Source organism: Nerophis lumbriciformis, linkage group LG01 (assembly GCF_033978685.3).
Source record: "Nerophis lumbriciformis linkage group LG01, RoL_Nlum_v2.1, whole genome shotgun sequence".
Lineage (NCBI taxonomy): Eukaryota > Metazoa > Chordata > Actinopteri > Syngnathiformes > Syngnathidae > Nerophis > Nerophis lumbriciformis.
The window spans coordinates 52,584,215-52,597,074 of record NC_084548.2 but is presented as its reverse complement, the minus strand read 5'-3'; the positions used below and the strand labels follow the sequence as shown (position 1 = coordinate 52,597,074).

The 12,860-nt window shown below is 40.0% G+C and overlaps 1 protein-coding gene across 1 annotated transcript in view; it reads left to right on the top strand.

The window, feature by feature from the left end:
• The window catches only part of b4galnt1a (beta-1,4-N-acetyl-galactosaminyl transferase 1a), a 44,275-nt gene that overhangs the window by 10,963 nt on the left and 20,452 nt on the right, over window positions 1-12,860 (top strand). The window contains exons 2-4 of the mRNA XM_061986247.2: window positions 4,724-4,938; window positions 5,054-5,236; window positions 11,507-11,613. Coding sequence (XP_061842231.2) covers window positions 4,724-4,938; window positions 5,054-5,236; window positions 11,507-11,613 — 505 coding nt within the window. The remainder of the gene's footprint in view (window positions 1-4,723; window positions 4,939-5,053; window positions 5,237-11,506; window positions 11,614-12,860) is intronic.

Genomic DNA, 12,860 nt, shown 5'->3' with positions numbered 1-12,860 from the left:
AAATTGGCTATTTCTGGCCATTTATTTAAGTGTGTATCAAACTGGTAGCCCCTGCGATGAGGTGGCGACTTGTCCAGGGTGTACCCCGCCTTCCGCCCGATTGTAGCTGAGATAGGCTCCAGCGCCCCCCGCGACCCAAAGGGAATAAGCAGTAGTAAATGGATGGATGGAAACTGGTTGCCCTTCACATTAATCAGTACCCAAGAAGTAGCTCTTGGTTTCAAAAGGTTGTTGACCCCTGGTCTAAGGGCATCAGTGAGCTTCTGTAAAGTCTGAGGAGCAACCTGGCGGTGTCTGATGGACCGAAACATTATGTCCCAGAGGTGTTCTATCGGGTTTAGATCAGGTGATCGTGAGGGCCATTCAGTTGTGTCAATTCCTTCATCCTCCAGATACTGTCTGCATACTCTTGCCACATGAGGCCGGGCATTGTTGTGGACCAGGAGGAACCCAGGACCTACTGCACCAGCGTAGGGTCTGACAATGGGTGCAAGGATTTCATCCCGATACCTAATGGCGGTCACACTGCCGTTCTCTAGCCTGTAGAGGTCTGTTCGTCCCTCCATGGAAATGCCTCCCCAGACCATCACTGACCCACCACTGAATGATGTTGCAGGCAGCATAGCGCTCTCCTTGGCTTCTCCAGACCCTTTCACGTCTATCACAGGTGCTCAGGGTAAACCTGTTCTCATCTGTGAAAAGCACAGGGCGCCAGTGGCGGACTTGCCAATTCTGGTGTTCTATGGCAAATGCCAATCGAGCTCCACGGTTCTGAGCAGTGTGCACAGGGCACACTACAGGACGTCGTGCCCTGAGGCCACCCTCGTGAAGTCTGTTTCTGACTGTTTGGGCAGAGACATTCACACCAGTAGCCTGCTGGAGGTCATTCTGTAGGGCTCGGGCAGTGCTCAACCTGTTCCTCCTTACACAAAGCAGCAGATATCGTTCCTGCTGATGGGATGAGGACCGTCTACGGCCCTGTCCAGCTCTCCTAGAGTAAATGTATATATATATATATATATATATATATATATATATATATATATATATATATATATATATATATATATATATATATATATATATATATATAATTCCTCGCGCACTAATTGACTGAAAGAGTGCGCACTTGCCGCTGATGTCACGTTATTGATGGGAAAATGCATTTTTAGACAATATGATTTGCCTGAGCGTCTGAGACACAGAGTAACAAGCGGTAGAAAATGGATTAGAAAGGACAGATTCTAAAAACTAATAAAAAAAAATTTAAAAAAGTTTTGTTTTTTTTCACTTGGAACTTCCCGCGGGCCGGATTTTGGACGCTGGCAGGCTGAATCCGTCCCGCGGGCCGTAGTTAGGGGACCCCTGCACTCGACGGTATATCTTACCTTTACTTGTAAATTAAGTCCATTCGCCTTTCCTTCTGGACGAAGATATCTATGACTTTGTTGTAGAAGTCCTTGTTTTTCTCTTTTTCTTTGAGTTTTGAAAGTCTCTCTTTCTCAATTGAGATAATTGCCAGGGAAGAAAGTCATCATTGGTCAGTCCTATTCTGACTGTATGTTTTGATTCTTTTCATTGTGGAAAACTACCATTCCACAGACGCCGTTGTCTGCCATGTTATTTTAATCAGGAAACACAGAATTTCCGCGATTTTGACCATGAAAATTATCAAAATATACAGGAACCACACCAAAATCACATAGGAAGCATAAACCAAAAGAGAAATATTAAAACTTATTTTATTACTTCGTTTTTTAACATCTCATGGTTAAGCCTTTTACCCCCCTGGTGACAAGGTGAGGCACTGTCTCACTTGCCTTCCCTGACAGCACGTCACTGTAGTATAGTACCGCGATACTAATGAATCATATTCAGTACTATACCGCCTCTGAAAAGTACCGGTCCGCCAGCCCCCCGCTTTCCCCCACACCCCTGTCGTCGTCATGTCGTGTCATTGCTGGTTTATGAGCAGACGAGCATGTTCGGCAGTGCACAATTACGGAGTACTTACAAGCAGACACAGTCTGTAGACAGAAAAGGGAGAACGGACGCATTTTGGCTTAAAAACTAACGATAAAGGTGAAGTTACAACACTGAAACGCCCACCGGAAGAGGTGCTTTAAGACATGGCGAGCTAGCTAGCGGCTAAAGTCCAGCCCCAGTCGGCAGTGTTTTAGCTACTTCTAAATCACTAATCCTTGTCTCCACGGCGACAAAGAAAGTACTTTTCTTACAAGTATCATCCCTGCAGGACGAGGAATAGCTAAACATGTTTCACTACACACCGTAGCTCACCGGCGTCAAAATCTAAACAAACGCCATTGGTGGATCAACACCTAACATCCACTGTACAGTAGCGTATCTAGTCGATACTACTATGATTACGTCAATATTTTTTGGCATCACAACAACTTCTTTCGTATTTTCAAAATTTATATTATGTTTATAAACTCAGGAAATATGTCCCTGGACACATGAGGACCTTGAATATGACCATTGTATGATCCTGTAACTACTTGGTATCGGATTGATACCCAAATTTGTGGCATCATCCAAAACTAATGTAAAGTATCAAACAACAGAATAATAAGTGATTATTGCAGTTTAACATAAGTGTGGATAGAACATGTTAAAAGAGAAAGTAAGCAGATATTAACAGTAAATTAACAAATAGATTAATAATTCAAGATAGAACATGTTAAAAGAGTAAAAGAGAAAGTAAGCAGATATTAACAGTAAATGAACAAGTAGATTAATAATTCATTTTCTACCACTTGTCCTTAATAATTTTGACAAAATAATAGAATGATAAATGACACAATATGTTACTGCATACGTCAGCAGACTAATTAGGAGCCTTTGTTTGCTTACTTACTAATAAAAGACAAGTTGTGTTGTATGTTCACTATTTTATTTAAGGACAAACTTGCAATAAGAAACATATGTTTAATGTACCGTAATATTTTTTGTTAAAATAAAGCCAATAATGCAATTTTTTTTGTGTTCCCCTTTATTTAGAAAATTACCGAAAAGTACTGAAAAGTATCGAAATAATTTTGGTACCAGTACCAAAATATTGGTGTCGGGACAACACTAGTGCAAACTTACAGTTACTAACCTCAAGGGAAACTGCTGAACTAAACCATTCACTTTTCAACTTCCCCCTCTCATCTGCTCCAGCCTGATTAATTTGGAAACCGCAACTGAGCTAAAGCAATCTGATGAAGAGGGGGATATGTAACATTTCATCCATCTATTTTCTATACTGATTGTCCTTATCCGAGTGGAGCCTACCCTTGCAGACTTGAGTTGAAAAGCAGGGTACATCCTGTTAGCAATGAGTCAATAACAGGAAATCATAGACAAACAAGCATTCACTCTCACAGCCGTGGACAAATCAGTTGTTCCTATTCTGGCTAATATGCATGTTTTTGAGATCAAGGAGGAAGCAAGTAGAGCATGTAACCTGGACACACAGATTAACAGTCATTATATTTCCATGCACCAAATTAGTCAGACTTCTCAAATAGTGTGGCTCGGAATAGGTTTTAGCACAAAAATCAGATCAACACACTTAGATTATGCGATTGGAAACCGGTTATGTCAATCTCTGTGGCGGCCCAACATGACATTACTCACAAGTGAAGAAAAACAAACACGGGAAGAGGGTGTTCACACCAAAAAGCATACGTATTAAAGATATGAAAGCTCAAATAAGTGAATATTTTAAAGTATATAGATAGATAGTACTTTATTGATCCCTTCAGGAGAGTTCCCTCAGGGAAAATATGATAAAATAAAATTAAAGATATGAAAGCTCAAATAAGTGAATATTTCAAAGTATATAGATAGATAGTACTTTATTGATCCCTTCAGGAGAGTTCCCTCAGGGAAAATATGAAAAATAAAATAAAACTCCCTGTTAAATAAGTGTCAGAATTTGCTCAGAAATGACACTTTAGAGGGCAGCACGGTGGAACAGGGGTTAGTGCGTGCCTCACAATACGAAGTTCCTGGGTTCGATCCTGTGCTCGGGATCTTTCTGTGTGGAGTTTGCATGTTCTCCGCGTGACTGCGTGGGTTCCCTCCAGGTACTCTGCCTTTTTCCCACCTCCGAAGACATGCACCTGAGGATAGGTTGATTGTCTGTCTGTCTGCGACTTGTCCACGGTGTATCCCGCCTTCCGCCCGGATGCAGCTGACATAGGCTCCAGCATCCCCCTTGACCCCAATAGGGACAAGCGGTAGATGGATGGATGGATGACACTTTAGATACGTGACATGATGTGACGAGATACGTGACATGATGTGAGGACATTCCGGCTGGTGGATAGAAACTTAGAAACATCTGCATTTTGACTTTAAACCTTTTTAGTAGAGGTGGGAATCTTTGGGCACCTCGCGATTCCATTATGATTACGATTTAGGAACTACGATTCGATTAAAAATCAATGATTGATTTAAGTACACTTTTTGCCGTGCACCTCCTTTATATTTGTTTTATAGGCACACTGACAAAGACATTTTCGAAACCGGTCTGTGTTTGGTAGCGCCTGCACAGTTTCTTTCAATCAATCCATCAATGTATTACAATTTTTAGAAGGACACGAGTGTTGCTGGTCTTGTTTTTCTTCTCCCAACACTTTTGTCCATAGGGAAGGGACTTTTTTCCAATTTGTTGGCTTCAGTCTTTGATAGCATGCATGTATTTTCATTCTAGATGCGTTTGTCCTCTAAGAAGTGTCTTGGACTGCTTGTGATTAGTGGCTCCCTGCTGGTAGTGCTTTTTAACACGTGGAGCCCTACAGCTCTCTCGGCAGTTGACCTACGGCCCGGGCACAACGTTGGAATGGAGACCGTCATCATGGAGAAACTTCAAGACCTCTTGAATAAATATAATGATATTTCCTATCATATAAAGGAAGATGTGGCATGGTGGGTTTAGGTCCAACTGTTTAGTTGTGCTCTGGTTTAATGCTGGTCATTTAATATTTCCTTTCCAATAGTCTCTTGAATTAATGCTGGTCATTTAATATTTCCTTTCCAATAGTCTTTTGAGAAGAAATTCATGTGAATGTGTGGCTGATAAGGAGACCGTTAAGCTGCCTCTTTCCAGTCTGCTGTTCCCACGCGTGAAGGCGCGCAACTTGGGCCAGGTCTTCTTACAATCACACCCGGACCCCTCAGGTGTGAAGCGTCACAGAGCTGAAGAGTACAACAGTTTTCAGAAAAGGTAAAGTCTTATTTTGACATTCAGTACATGTCTATACACTAAATTAGTCAAATTTCTGAAATAGTTCGGCTCTAAATAAGCATCCTACAACCCATGGAAACACCTTAATCCGATCGTTTTCGGTTTTTGAAAAGTTGGACTAACACACCTGGATTATGTGATAGAAAACCAGATCTCTCGAGTGGGTGCGTTCTGCCAGAGGGAGACACTTCGTATCGGGCATGTGCCAGTCTCAATCAACGTCCAAATATTCCTTCGAAACAACTTTATCCCGCCAGTCTTTCTTTGCTTCGGAACTGCATTTGTTCCAAGACCTTCTTGGGAGTAGTGCCATCTTTGTAGCGCAATCTAAGATAATTGTTTGATGCTGTTTGCTATTTAACATCAGCATAGCCATTAGAGACGTAATATTTGTACAAAACCCAAAACCAGTGAAGTTGGCAGGTTATATAAATCGTAAATAAAAACAGAATACAATGATTTGCAAATCCTTTTCAACTTACAGTCGTGGTCGCAAGTTTACATACACTTGTGAAGGACATAATGTAATGGCTGTCTTGAGTTTTCAATCATTTCTACAACTCTTATTTTTTTGTGATAGAGTGATTGGAGCACATACTTGTTTGTCACAAAAAGCATCCATGAAGTTTGGTTCTTGTATGAATTTATTACGGGTCTACTGAAAATGTAACCAAATCTGCTGGGTCAAAACTATACATACAGCAACAAATATTATCAATTTTGGTGATGTAGAAAAGTTACAATCAAATCAAATTAGCTTCATTTCATGGCCTCTTAACTAAATGTGAGTGATTATGATTGACAACACCTGTTGACTTCTCTGAGCCCATTTAAATAGGGCTCATGTGATGCAGTCATTAGACTCGGTTACAAACGCGACAATGGTAAAGTCAAAGGAACTCAGCACAGATCTGAAAAAACGAATCATTGACTTGAACAAGTCAAGAAAGTCACTTGGAGCCATTTCAAAGCAGCTTATGGTCCCAATAGCAACTGTGCAGACAATTGTTTGTAAGTATTGAGTGCATGGCACAGTTTTGTCACTGCCACGATCAGGAAGAAAACGCAAGCAATCACCTGCTGCTGAGAGAAAATTGGTCAGGATGATCAAGAGTCAACCGAGAACCACCAAAAAGCAGGTCTGCAATGAATTGGAAGCTGCTGGAACACAGGTGTTAGTGTCCACAGTCAAGCGTGTTTTACATCGCCATGGACGGGGAGGCTACCATGCAAGAAGGAAGCCCTAGCTCCAGAAACGACACCCAAAGGCTTGTCTAAAGTTTGCTGCTGATCACATGGACAAAGATAAGACCTTCTGGAGGAAAGTTCTGTGGTCAAATAAAACAAAATATGAGCTGTTTGGCCACAATACCCAGCAATATGTTTGGAGGAGAAAAGGTGAGGCCTTTAATCCCAGGAACACCAATCCTACGGTCAAGCATGGTGGTAATAGTGTTATGCTCTGGGCCTGTTTTGCTGCCAATGGAACTGGTGCTTTCCAGAGAGTAAGACAATGAAAAAGGAGGATTACCTCCAAATTCTTCAAGACAACCTAAAATTATCAGCCCGGAGGTTTGGTCTTGGGCGCTGTTGGGTGTTCCAACAAGACAATGACCCCAAACACACGTCAAAAGTGGTAAAGGAATGTCTAAATCGGGCTAGAATTAAGGTTTTAGAATTGCCTTCCCAAAGTCCTGATTTATGCTGAAGAAACAAGTCCATGTCAGAAAACCAACAAGTTTAGCTGAACTGCACCAATTTTGTCAGGAGGAGTGGTCAAAAATTCAACCAGAAGCTTACGGATGGCTACCAAAAGTGCCTTATTGCAGTGAAACTTGCCAAGGGACATGTAACCAAATATTAACATTGCTGTATGTATACTTTTGACCCAGCAGATTTGGTCACATTTTCAGTAGACCCATAATAAATTCATAAAAGAACCAAACTTCATTAATGTTTTTTGTGACAAACATGTATCGTATTTTTCGGAGTATAAGTCGCTCCGGAGTATAAGTTGCACCGGCCGAAAATGCATAATAAAGAAGGAAAACAACATATATAAGTGCACTGGAGTATAGGTCGCATTTTTTGGGGAAATTTATTTGATAAAACCCAACACCAAGAATAGACATTTGAAAGGCAATTTAAAATAAATAAAGAATAATGAACAACAGGCTGAATAAGTGTACGTTATATGACGCATACATAACCAACTGAGAACGTGCCTGGTATGTTAACGTAACATATTATGGTAAGAGTCATTCAAATAACTATAACATACAGAACATGCTATACATTTACCAAACAATCTGTCACTCCTAATCGCTAAATCTCATGAAATCTTATACGTCTAGTCTCTTACGTGAATGAGCTAAATAATATTATTTGATATTTTACGGTAATGTGTTAATAATTTCACACATAAGTCGCTCCTAAGTATAAGTCGCACCCCCGGCCAAACTATGACAAAAACTGCGACTTATAGTCCGAAAAATACGCTATGTGCTCCAATCACTCTTATCATAAAAAAATAAGAGTTGCAGAAAATATTGGAAACTCAAGACAGTCATTACAATATGTTCTGTACAATTGTATGTAAACTTTTGACCACAACTGTATATTCAATTGAATAGGTGGCGACTTGTCCAGGGTGTACCCCGCCTTCCGCCCGATTGTAGCTGAGATAGGCTCCAGCGCCCCCCGCGACCCCAAAGGGAATAAGCGGTAGAAAATGGATGGATGGATAGACTGCAAAGACAATGTATTTAATGTTCAAACTGAGAAACTTAATTTTTTTTGCAAATAATCATTAACTTAGAATTTAATGGCAGCAGCACATTGCAAAAGAGTTGGCACAGGGGCATTTTTACCACTGTGTTACGTCGCCTTTCCTTTCAACAACACTCATTAAACGTTTGGGAACTGAGGAGAACAATTTTTGAAGCTTTTCAGGTGGAATTCTTTCCCATTCTTGCTTGATGTACAGCTTAAGTTGTTCAACAGTCCGGGGTCTCCGTTGTCGTATTTTACGCTTCATAATGCGCCATACATTTTCAATGAGAGACAGGTCTGGAATACATGCAGGCCAGTCTAGTACCCGCACTCTTCTACTACGAAGCCATGCTGTTGTAACACGTGCAGAATGTGGCTTGGCATTGTCTTGCTGAAATAAGCAGGGGCGTCCATGAAAACGACGTTGCTTGGATGGCAACCTATGTTGCTCCAAAACCTGTATGTACCTTTCAGCATTAATGGTGCCTTCACAGATGTGTAAGTTACCCATGCCTTAGGCACTAATACATCCCCATACCATCACAGATGCTGGCTTTTGAACTTTGCGTCTATAACAGTCCGGATGGTTCTTTTCCTCTTTGGTCCGGAGGACAAGACGTCCACAGTTTCCAAAAATAATTTGAAAATGTGGAATCGTCAGACCACAGAACACTTATCCACTCTGCATCAGTCCATCTTAGATGAGCTCTGGCCCAGCAAAGCCGGCGGCGTTTCTGGGTGTTGTTGATAAATGGCTTTCGCTTTGCATAGTAGAGTTTTAACTTACACTTACAGATGTAGCGATGAACTGTAGTTACTGACAGTGGTTTTCTGAAGTGTCCTGAGCACATGTGGTGATATCCTTTACATACTGATGTCGATTTTTGATGCAGTACCGCCAGAGGGATCGAAGGTCACGGCCTAAGATGGTGAAATCCCTAAATTCCTTGCAATAGCTCGTTGAGAAATGTTGTTCTTAAACTGTTGGACAATTTGCTCACGCGTTTGTTCACAAAGTGGTGATCCTCCCCCATCCTTGTTTGTGAATGACTGTGCATTTCATGGAAGCTGCTTTTATACCCACCTGTTCCCAAGTAGCCTGTTCACCTGTGGGATGTTCCAAATAAGTTTTTGATGAGCATTCCTCAACTTTCTCAGTCTTTTTTGCCACTTGTGACAGCTTTTTTTAAACATGTTGCAGGCATCAAATTCTAAATGAGCTAATATTTGCAAAAAATAACAAAGTTTACTAGTTTGAACGTTAAGTGTCTTGTCTTTGCAGTGTATTAAATTGAATATAGGATAAAGGATTTGCAAATCATTGTATTCTGTTTTTATTTACGATTTACACAATGTGCCAACTTCACTGGTTTTGGGTTTTGTAATTTGTCCCAATATTACTGCGGACATCAGGTACAATACAGCTAGGTTGTTGACTTGTAAGGAGCCACAGATGCCTTGTTTTAGTGTGACGTCATCAGCCAAACGCAAAAGCAATACATTTGACCGCGCTAAAAGGAAATAAGCACCCCCCAGTGTGCGGGAGGCACACAGCGTATGATCAATTAGCACTAGAGAGTGTGCATAGACACTGGGACTCACATGCAGGTGTGAAAATACAAAAACCCGAACTATTTGAGAAATCAGACTGATTTAGTGCATGGAAACGTAGTCAATTTGACACACAACCAGCTTACTGTGCACAATGTCTATAAAATTAAGTGCTAGACTTAATCGTTTGAATCATATGAAAACCAAAGTAATTATTTGCATTGGAAAAAATTAGGCAGTCAAAGTTAACGTTTTAACTTATGCTATTAATCACAAATATTATCGCATTATTTATGTATCAACACAGATTAAATGCACAATTGATTTTTATAGCACATGCCCCTTTACCTTAACCGCAGAGTCCCGAATCCAAGGCGGAGCAGGCTACTTAGCGGTCAATGATCAGGTCAATGCATACAGTACATCAGTGCAAAGGTGAGTGAGGATACTCAGACCGGCAAATTTAACCTACAAATAAAATCAATGACGTGCATTTAAGTATCACACTTAAAAATTTACCTGTGTGACATTGTAACAATAAAACTGCATTTGTGTTCAAACATTGGGGTCTTTTTGAAATTCGCAAAGTTATTGTGATTAATTGAAATGCGAAATTGTGATTAATCTGATTAAAAAACAGACAGCACAATAACTAACACAAACCAAATTTACAACACTTTAGACACCTCGAAATAATATTACAAACCATATTTTATTGAGAATAAGATTCAATACTGTTATTGTCATTAAACGGTTACAAATACAACACAATTAGCAAACGAGGCCACATAGGTGCAAGTTATAAAAAAAATTGAGAAAGTGTCAAGGGAACGTTAAAATTGTCAAGTACAAACACATCATAAATAATAATGAAAATATGTAAAAAATATATAGAATAATAATTGCATATTGAACAAATTAAATGGATAGATTAACATTTAACATCACTTGAAGACATCATTATCAACAATGAGTGGAGAGGGCGGCGAGCCACACAGATGCCACCTATGTACTTTGCTGTTAGTTCACTCTTAAATTAAAAAGTGTTGCTCACCTTCTTTATGAAAGTGCTGGCACCTGCAACTTTCTTTGGCCTTTAGTGGCTTATTTCTCAGCCATAGTCAAATACAAAAAATATCACAGATTCTTGTGGTGTAACTGTGTTAGTTATCAAAGAACTTCAGTCAACCGGAGATGATGTCACAGTAGAGCGTTTCGGCACTGGAGCCCACGGAACGATATAGCGGCAAAATTGTTGTTTTTTTAACTGTACAATAACTGAGAGGAAACCGTAACTTGTGGAAACATTTTCCGTCAAAATTGGGGTGCACGGAAACTGAGGTACTACTGTAATATTAAGTCTTAGGACATAATCTTGGCTATTGGTGTACAATATATAGAGTATTTAACCAATACATTTGAAAAATACTTTTTTGAATGTCTTAACCGTATGACAAAATAGTTAATTTTTATGTTTTATAGTTTGTAAAAATGTTCAAATGTCCATTTCCAAAAATTAAAAAACATCCAAAGGGAAGTTGCTTGAAAGTTTAAAAATTTTTTAGCTGATTTTGTATTTATTTGCGTTACTATAGAATGAATGTCACTTATGAAAGGAAGGGGTTCCAAAGGCCAGGGCAGATCTTATACTGCATAAGGCCGTTCCTTTATGATATATTTTATTACAATCATTCCCAGACTACATAAACACTGCACATGCTACAATCCTCCTCTCTGGGCCCTGCTTGTGAGAACTTGCGCTCAGATGTAACTGAACATAAGTAGGATGTCACTTTGTGTGATAACAAACTGCCACAACCCACACACTCCAGCACTTTTGAAGGTGTCAAAGTCACAGCGGTGGTTGTAATGTTTATTGTTCAGAGATGTTCTTTTTTTTGTGGCCTAACATACATGTGTGTGCAGGTCCTCCAGTCCTGCGGATGAGCTTATTGTGAACGAGGGCAATAGTCCCCTTCAATATCCCTCCCAGGGTGTTGCAGTGCGACCCCTCAAAACAATCATCATTCCAGGTAAAGCCTTCATCCAACCTAACGCAACACATACACGATTTGTAAAAACTAACAAATCTGGGATTGGGCTAAACCAGGGTCTCTCAAACTGTGGTATATGTACCACTAAGCTGGCTCTATCTAGTGGTATGTCAAATAATCACTTAATTAAGTATTACTGTTCAAATGTTGTGTGTAATGTTACAGTGGCCAAAATATAAACCTCTGGGTTGTTTGTAATCAATACCTAGGCCTTCTACACTTCTGTATTTTAATGTTGGTCATGACAGTGGTATTTGGAGAGCCATGTTTTTTCTGAGGTGATTCTTGGTAAAAAAAAAAGTTTGAAAACCACTGGGCTAGACACCCCGTAAATCAGGGGTGTCAAACATAAGGCCCGCGGGCCGAATCAGGCCCGTGAACAGGTTTTATCCGGCCCGCGTGATGAGTTTGCCAAGTATAAAAATTAGCAGTTTTTTGTTGTTTTTTTAACGTAAGAAACTGCTGTTCTAAATGTGTCTAAAATAGCAATTCTGTCAGGCAAGCAAACGGTTAATACCGGGCCAAGCAAGAGGTACACAGTAAAGGGGGACTGTGGCTCCTCCTCCTAGACCCACATGAAACTTAAAACCTGCCGTTTTATGTCTTTTGCTTCGAATACATCGTCATTTGGCACCTTCGTTGCCCCCAAAATGTCTCTGTCAAACACGAGAAAAGTGAATTTAACCCTTTTGAATAGTTTTTACCTCCGTTTCTTTTGGTTTGTTGAGCTAGCTCTGTATTAATACGTGGACATGACAAAGGAGATGTTTGATACGTAGAATAATTTACATGTTGTGTTTGTTCAATCCCAGAAAGACTATGACTAAGTCTAAGCTCATTGTGTTTTTGAAACTGCACCAATTTCCTGAGAATTTTGAACTAATTTGAAGTGTTTTGTCCAGAGGATTATTTGTGATTTGTACGTTTTCAGAATGTGCTTGTTCTATTTTTGGCCAAAGTAAAACAAAGAAAACAACCTGAGGTTGTCCTTATTTTTAAGTTATCATGCCATGATTTTACCATTACGTCCCACTTGTGAATAGATTTTCCTCCATGCAGCCCCTGAGCTAAAATTAGTTTGACACCCGTGCCCTAAATCAACAAACACATTCTAGACAGTCCACATCCACTCAAGGTGTAATTTTGCAGAAGTATGTTTGAATGATGCAAAAAAGAAAAGAGGTTCTGCCTTGAATTTATTTCTATTTAGTGTGTATTGCATCCCA